The 8,940-nt window shown below is 42.2% G+C and overlaps 1 protein-coding gene across 1 annotated transcript; it reads left to right on the top strand.

Moving 5' to 3' along the window:
- The first annotated feature begins 6,387 nt into the window (after positions 1-6,387).
- Positions 6,388-7,210, top strand: LOC113889379. The gene is made up of 2 exons (XM_027536054.1): positions 6,388-6,686; positions 6,851-7,210. Exons 1-2 carry the CDS (start codon positions 6,546-6,548, stop codon positions 7,112-7,114), a joined length of 405 nt encoding a protein of 134 aa, XP_027391855.1. The 5' UTR covers positions 6,388-6,545; the 3' UTR covers positions 7,115-7,210.
- The last annotated feature ends 1,730 nt before the right edge of the window (positions 7,211-8,940 follow it).

Here is an 8,940-nt window from a genome sequence, read left to right as displayed (position 1 = left end):
GATGTGTGTGCGTGTGTTTTTGATGATGGAGAGGGGAGAAAGGGAAGGGTCCGGTGTGTGAGGAGGGAGGGAGGAGGCGTCCTTTCAGTCTAGGGCCCAGACCAGCCAGTCCATACTTACCCAGACACTGGGACTGAGGACTGGGTGAAGACTGAGAACTGCAGACTGAAGATTGCTTCCTGAACTCTTCATCCCACTGGTGAGAAGGAAAAGGACTTGGTGTTTCTGTGTGTTTCAGAGGTCCCATCTAGGGAGAGGGGTGATGTAGGGGTGGTGGCTCTGTGCAATAATCAGATCCCACTTTTCAGGTGTGACAATTGAGTTTTTGCCCCTCATCAATTTCTGTTCCTCTTCTGGCCCACATTTGGGCAAGCTACTACAAACAACCAGGGAGTAAAGGAACGTGACATAGAAACAGATATGCCTAACCTTAACCACTGGAATTACTGCCTTGCCTACATTTCCCAGTGCCAAAACCTCCATTACCCCAAATAGCCTCTAGTGCACGTGGAGAATCTAACTCAATGAGTAATAAAATTCAGCCCTTGCCCCTATACTCACCTTTAAAATATGAGACCCTATGGCCCTTTTTCCCTTAGATGCAATCACACTTTTCACCTCAGTTGTTTTTTAAAAGATTCAATCTCAATGAAAGCAGGGTCTTCACAAATTGAAACCTGTTATAGGAAACCTACTGAGCAAGGTGTGATTATCCCAACTTCTGCTGCACTTAACAAATTTTACTTGATCTTAAAGCTGTAAAGCAAGAACAGGGCCTCAGTGTGAACTTGTACCCTTGGTGTCATGGCCCCACTCACTAGGGCTCCATGTATTTTGTTGATAATACTGCTTCCAACAAATAACTGGCAAATACTTTTCAGTCATAGCAAAACATTTGGCTAGCATGCTGTTTTCACTGCCTATTTCAACAACTTCTCAGCTACACTGAACCTTCACCTTCAAAGGGAAACGATACACCGTCACCTGTCTACTCAGTGGGGCCAGTGTCCACACCTGCCATCTCACACAGTCTTTGAAGGCAACATTTTCACCAGCTCTAACTTTTTCTAGGACACAATTAGGACCTCACACTGATGACATCATCCTTTGAGGAGATTCCTATGACACACAAACTACACTATCCCACCACTTCAGCTAAGCTCCTGAAAACTTTTTGGTAAATGCTGGACGGCAACACATCTAAAAGCTCATACACCACGATCAAGTTGGGTTTAATCCAGGGATGCAAGGATTCAATATATGGAAATCAATCAATGTGATACACCATAGTAACATATTGAAAGATAAAAACCATATGATAATCTCAATTGATGCAGAAAAAGCCTTTGACAAAATTCAGCACCTATTTATGATTAAAACTCTTCAAAAAATGGACATAGAAGGAACCTACCTCAACATAGTAAAGGCCATATATGATTGGCCTACAGCAAACATTAGTCTCAATGGTGAAAAACTGAAAGCATTCCCACTAAGATCAGGAACAAGACAAGGGTGTCCACTTTCACCACTACTATTCAACATAGTTCTGGAAGTCCTAGTGACAGCAATCAGCGAAGAAACAGAAATAAAAGGAATCCAGATCAGAAAAGAAGAAGTAAAGTTCTCACTGTTTGCAGATGACATGATACTGTACATAAAACACCCTAAAGATACTATCAGAAAATTACTGGAGCTAATCAGTGAATTTAGCAAAGTTGCAGGATACAAAATCAATACACAGAAATCACTTGCATTTCCATATACTAACAATGAAAAATCAGAGAGAGCAATTAAGGAATCAATCCCATTCACCACTGCAATGAAAAGAATTAAGTATATAGGAATAAACTTACCTAAGGAGATGAAAGAACTGTACACAGAAAATTATAAGACACTAATGAAAGAAACCAAACAGAAACAGATGGAGAGATATTCCATGTTCCTGGGATGGAAGAATCAATATTGTGAAAACGATTATACTACCAAATGTAATCCACACACTCAGTGCAATACCTATCAAATGACCAATGGCATTTTTCACAGAACTACAACAAAAATTTTCACAGTTCATATGGAAACACAAAAGACTCCAGATAGCCAAAGCAGTCTTAAAAAAGAACAAGGGAGCTGGAGGAACCAACCTTCCTGACTTCAGATAATACTACAAAGGTACAGTCATCAAGACAGAATGGTACTGGCACAAAAAAAAAAAAAAACAAAAACAGAAATATAGACCAAGGGAACAAGATAGAAAGCCCAGAAATAAATCCATGCACCTACAGGTACCTTATTTTTGACAAAGGAGGCAAGAATATACAATGGGGAAAAGATAGCCTCTTCAATAAGTGGTGCTGGGAAAACTGGACAGCTACATGCAAAAGAATGAAATTAGAACACTTCCTAACACCATACACAAAGATAAACTCAAAATGGATTAGAGACCTAACTGTAAGACCAGAAACTATAAAACTCTTAGAAGAGAACATAGGCAGAACACTTGTTGACATAAATCAAAGCAAGATCCTCTATGTCCCATTTCCTAGAGTAATGGAAACAAAAATCAAAGCAAACCAGTGGGACCTGATTAAACTTAGCATCTTTTGCACAGCAAAGGAAACGATAAGCAAGATGAAAAGACAGTCCTCAGAATGGGAGAAAATGACAGCAAATGAAACAACTGACAAAGGATTAATTTCCAAAATATACAAGCAGCTCATATAACTCAATATCAGGAAAACAAACAACCCAATCAAAAAGTGAGAAAAAGACCTAAACAGACATTTCTCGACAGAAGACATACAGATGACCAACACACACCTGAAAAGATGCTCAACATCGCTCATTATTAGAGAAATGCAAGTCAAAGCCACAATGAGATATCACCTCATACCAGTCACAATGGCCATCCTCAAAGTCTGCAAACAATAAATGCTGGAGAGGGTGTGGAGAAAAGGGAAAGCTCCTGCACTGTTGGTCGGAATGAAAATTGATAACAGCCACTATGGAAGACGGTATGGAGATTCCTTAAGAAACTAGGAATAAAAGCACCACATGACCCAGCAATCCTACTCCTAGGCATATACCCTGAAGAAATCAAAATCGAAAGGGACACATGTATCCCATTGTTCACTGCAGCACTATTTACAACAGCTAGAACATGGAAGCAACCTAGATGTCCACTGACAGAAGAATGCATGAAGAAGTTGTGGACATATACATGGTGAAATATTACACAGCCATAAGAAGGAACGCATTTGAGTCAGTTCTAACGTGGTGGATGAACCTAGAACCTATTATATAGAGTGAAGTAAGTCAGAAAGAGAAAGAGAAATATCATATTTTAACGCATATATACAGAAACTAGAAAAATGGTACTGAAGAATTCATTTACAGGGCAGCAATGGAGAAACAGACTGGTTCCAAATAGGAAAAGGAGTACGTCAAGGCTGTGTATTGTCACCCTGCTTATGCTTATTTAACTTATATGCAGAGTACATCACGAGAAATGCTGGGCTGGAAGACGCACAAGCTGGAATCAAGATTGCTGGGAGAAATATCAATATCCTCAGATATGCAGATGACACCACCCTTATGGCAGAAAGTGAAGAGGAACTCAAAAGCCTCTTGATGAAAGTGAAAGAGGAGAGTGAAAAAGTAGGCTTAAAGCTCAATATTCAGAAAACGAAGATCATGCCATCTGGTCCCATCACTTCATGGGAAATAGATGGGGAAACAGTGGAAACAGTGGCAGACTTTATTTTGGGGGGCTCCAAAATCACTGCAGATGGTGATTGCAGCCATGAAATTAAAAGACGCTTACTCCTTGGAAGGAAATTTATGACCAACCTAGATAGCATACTCAAAAGCAGGGACATTACTTTGCCAACAAAGGTCCGTCTAGTCAAGGCCATGGTTTTTCCGGTGGTCGTGTATAGGTGTGAGAGTTGGACTGTGAAGAAAACTGAGCGCCAAAGAATTGATGCTCTTGAACTGTGGTGTTGGAGAAGACTATTGAGAGTCCCATGGACTGCAAGGAGATCCAACCGGTCCATTCCGAAAGAGATCAGTCCTGGGTGTTCTTTGGAAGGAATGATGCTAAAGCTGAAACTCCAGTACTTTGGCCACCTCATGCGAAGAGTTGACTCATTGGAAAAGACTCTGATGCTGCCAGGGATTGGGGGCAGGAGGAAAAGGGGACGACAGAGGATGAGATGGCTGGATGGCATCACCGACTCGATGGACGTGAGTTTGGGTGAACTCCGGGAGTTGGTGATGGACAGGGAGGCCTGGCGTGCTGCACTTCACAGGGTCGCAAAGAGTCGGACACGACTGAGCGACTGAACTGAACTGAACTGAACTGATTGGAGAAACAGACATAGAGAATAGACTTATGGACATGGGGAGAGGGGAGGAAAAGGTGAGATGTATTGAAAGAGCAACATGGAATCTTAAATTATCATATGCTCAAAGATAGCCAAAGGGAGTTTGCTGTATGGCTCAGAAAACTCAAACAGGGGCTCTGTATCAACCTAGAGGGATAATATGGCGAGAGAGATAGGAGGGAGGTTCAACAGGGAGGAGATATAAGTATACCTATGGATGATTCATGTTGAGGTTAGACAGAAAACAACAAAATTTAGTAGAGCAATTATCCTTCAATTAAAAAATGAACAAATTTTTTAATAATAGAAAAAAAAAAAAAGAAATCTAAAAAATCGTCACAGCAAAGAGGAACCTAACAAGGCAGAATATGGAATGACTGGATTTAGTATGGTATCCTGGATGGATACTGGGACAGCAAAAGGACATTAGGTAAAAACCAAGGAAATCTGAAAATGTTCCAGAAAAACATCTATTTCTGCTTTATTGACTATGCCATAGCCTTTGACTGTGTGGATCACAGCAAACCGGAAAATTTTGAAAGAGATGGGAATACCAGACCACCTGAACTGCCTCTTGAGAAATCTGTATGCAGGTCACGAAGCAACAGTTAGAACTGAACATGCAATGACGAGCTGGGTCCAAATCGGGAAGTGAGTAAGTCAAGGCTGTATGTTGTCACCCTGCTTATTTAACGTATATGCAAAGTACTTCATGAGAAACTATCCACTGGATGAAGCACAAGCTGGAAACAAGAGTGCCGGGAGAAATATCAATAACCTCAGATACGCTGATGACACCACACTTATGGCAGAAAATGAAGAAGAACTAGAGCTTCCTGATGAAAGTGAAAGAGGAGAGTGAAAAAGTTGGCTTAAAGCTCAACATTCAGAAAACGAAGATGATAGCATCCGGTCCCATCACTTCCTGGCAAATAGATGGGGAAACAATGGAAACAGTGGCAGACTTTACTTTTGTGGCCTCCAAAATCACTGCAGATGGTGACAGAAGCCATGAAACTAAAAGACGCTTACTCCTTGGAAGGAAAGTTCTGACCAACCTAGACAGCATATTAAAAAGCAGACATTACTTTGCTGACAAAGGTCCGTCTAGTAAGGTTATGGTTTTTCCAGTGGTCATGTATGGATGTGGGAGTTGGACTGTGAAGAAAGCTGAGCGCCGAAGAATTGATGCTTTTGAACTGTGGTGTTGGAGAAGACTCTTGAGAGTCCCTTGGACTGCAAGGAGATCCAACCAGTCCATTCTAAAGGAGATCAGTCCTGGGTGTTCATTTGAAGGACTGATGTTGAAGCTGAAACTCCAATACTTTCGCCACCTGATGCAAAGAGATGACTCATTTGGAAAGACCCTGATGCTGGGAAAGTTTGAGGGCAGGAGGAGAAGGGGACAACAGTGGATGAGATGGTTGGATGGAATCACCGACTCAATGGATATAGGTTTGGGTAAACTCCCGGAGTTGGTGATGGACAGGGAGGCTTGGCGTGCTGTTCATGGGGTCGCAAAGAGTCGGACACAACTGAGCGACTGAACTGAACTGTACTGAAAGAAATCTGATAATGTCCAGACTTTAGTTCATAATACTCTTTCACTGTGGGTTCACTAATTTGAACAAATGTTCAATACTAATGTACAATGGTAAACAAGAGAATTGGTTGTGGAGTATATGAAAACACTCTTCACAATTATCGTGCAAATCTAAAACTTCTAAAGTAAACTGTTTAAAAAAAAACAACACACCAAATACTAGGTAATGAGATCCGGAAGATGACAGAATTAAACACTGAATGGGGGTGGCCATGAGAAATGGTTTGCAAGGAACACTGGCTCCCTAACTTCTACACCACAAGAACTGAACTGGACAAGATGAGGAAATGTTTTCCGGAAAGTCAAATTGGGAAGGCTCTTTAATGGTTGTTGCGAAAGCACTTCTTTTCTCAAACCAGAGCACTTGGACTCCTTTGCACCCTCCCCGCCCCCATGGATGTTCCCAAGCGGCGCTTTGTGATGTCAGCAGTGTCAGGGCTACCATTGGCTGGAGAAATTTCTTGCTGACCAATCAAACGGACAGTTGTGGCTCACCATTGTCCTGCGACGGTATATATAGAGACGCCAGGCGCCTTGGTGGAGGCCACCGTTGCTACAACATGGCAGACCTAATTAAGGAAGTGAAGGAGGAGGAAACAGAAATCGAGATAGACGCTTTCCATTTGCAGCAACAAGCTTCAAGTGCTAACGAAAGGAAGAGAAAGAACACTGATCAGTCCGATGGCTTGGACAGTCAGAAGGTCAGATTACCCTGCTCATGTTCTTCCTCTTCATCCCCCACCCAAGACTCGCCCTGCCGCAGCTTGCCTGGCACAAACCCCTCCTCAATGCACACCCGTTCTCTCAAAGTTCTTCCCATCCTCCTCCACTAATGTCTTTCTGGATGACTCTGTTTTCTTACCAGATACGAAAGCCCACGAGGAAGGTAAAATCAACCCTTCAGCGGAATCCGGGCCGGAAAAAGAAAGGGAAGAAGTCGGCGAATCCAGTCTTCTACCACCACCCGCAGAATAAAAAGAAGAATGAAAGTGGGCCAATGGCGGATGAAGAACCCCCAGAGGATTCTTCCAACACTTCTGACGATTCTGCAAGTAAGCCCCTGTGCCCACCTGGAGCCCAAGATGCTGAGCCATCTGCTGTAACTCCAGGAAAAGCAAAGGCAGAATAGTCGTTTGTGCAGACATCAAACATACAACGATGGTCCCCTCTGGACTGATCAAAGTATTCAGATGTTGACGATTAAAGTATCAACAAGCAGTAAAAAGATGTGTGTGCGTGTGTTTTTGATGATGGAGAGGGGAGAAAGGGAAGGGTCCGGTGTGTGAGGAGGGAGGGAGGAGGCGTCCTTTCAGTCTAGGGCCCAGACCAGCCAGTCCATACTTACCCAGACACTGGGACTGAGGACTGGGTGAAGACTGAGAACTGCAGACTGAAGATTGCTTCCTGAACTCTTCATCCCACTGGTGAGAAGGAAAAGGACTTGGTGTTTCTGTGTGTTTCAGAGGTCCCATCTAGGGAGAGGGGTGATGTAGGGGTGGTGGCTCTGTGCAATAATCAGATCCCACTTTTCAGGTGTGACAATTGAGTTTTTGCCCCTCATCAATTTCTGTTCCTCTTCTGGCCCACATTTGGGCAAGCTACTACAAACAACCAGGGAGTAAAGGAACGTGACATAGAAACAGATATGCCTAACCTTAACCACTGGAATTACTGCCTTGCCTACATTTCCCAGTGCCAAAACCTCCATTACCCCAAATAGCCTCTAGTGCACGTGGAGAATCTAACTCAATGAGTAATAAAATTCAGCCCTTGCCCCTATACTCACCTTTAAAATATGAGACCCTATGGCCCTTTTTCCCTTAGATGCAATCACACTTTTCACCTCAGTTGTTTTTTAAAAGATTCAATCTCAATGAAAGCAGGGTCTTCACAAATTGAAACCTGTTATAGGAAACCTACTGAGCAAGGTGTGATTATCCCAACTTCTGCTGCACTTAACAAATTTTACTTGATCTTAAAGCTGTAAAGCAAGAACAGGGCCTCAGTGTGAACTTGTACCCTTGGTGTCATGGCCCCACTCACTAGGGCTCCATGTATTTTGTTGATAATACTGCTTCCAACAAATAACTGGCAAATACTTTTCAGTCATAGCAAAACATTTGGCTAGCATGCTGTTTTCACTGCCTATTTCAACAACTTCTCAGCTACACTGAACCTTCACCTTCAAAGGGAAACGATACACCGTCACCTGTCTACTCAGTGGGGCCAGTGTCCACACCTGCCATCTCACACAGTCTTTGAAGGCAACATTTTCACCAGCTCTAACTTTTTCTAGGACACAATTAGGACCTCACACTGATGACATCATCCTTTGAGGAGATTCCTATGACACACAAACTACACTATCCCACCACTTCAGTTAAGCTCCTGAAAACTTTTTGGTAAATGCTGGACGGCAACACATCTAAAAGCTCATACACCACGATCAAGTTGGGTTTAATCCAGGGATGCAAGGATTCAATATATGGAAATCAATCAATGTGATACACCATAGTAACATATTGAAAGATAAAAACCATATGATAATCTCAATTGATGCAGAAAAAGCCTTTGACAAAATTCAGCACCTATTTATGATTAAAACTCTTCAAAAAATGGACATAGAAGGAACCTACCTCAACATAGTAAAGGCCATATATGATTGGCCTACAGCAAACATTAGTCTCAATGGTGAAAAACTGAAAGCATTCCCACTAAGATCAGGAACAAGACAAGGGTGTCCACTTTCACCACTACTATTCAACATAGTTCTGGAAGTCCTAGTGACAGCAATCAGCGAAGAAACAGAAATAAAAGGAATCCAGATCAGAAAAGAAGAAGTAAAGTTCTCACTGTTTGCAGATGACATGATACTGTACATAAAACACCCTAAAGATACTATCAGAAAATTACTGGAGCTAATCAGTGAATTTAGCAAAGTTGCAGGATACAAAA

This window comes from Bos indicus x Bos taurus, unplaced genomic scaffold, assembly GCF_003369695.1.
Source record: "Bos indicus x Bos taurus breed Angus x Brahman F1 hybrid unplaced genomic scaffold, Bos_hybrid_MaternalHap_v2.0 tig00011892_arrow_arrow_obj, whole genome shotgun sequence".
Classification (NCBI taxonomy): Eukaryota; Metazoa; Chordata; class Mammalia; order Artiodactyla; family Bovidae; genus Bos; species Bos indicus x Bos taurus.
The sequence above is the reverse complement of the archived record's forward strand: the minus strand, read 5'-3'. Positions and strand labels throughout refer to the sequence as shown.

Coding starts and splice junctions, on each gene's coding strand:
- LOC113889379 (XM_027536054.1), top strand. CDS start 6,546: ATGGCAGACCTAATTAAGGAAGTGAAGGAGGAGGAAACAGAAATCGAG. Junction 6,687..6,850: donor ATGGCTTGGACAGTCAGAAG/GTCAGATTACCC, acceptor TTTTCTTACCAG/ATACGAAAGCCCACGAGGAA.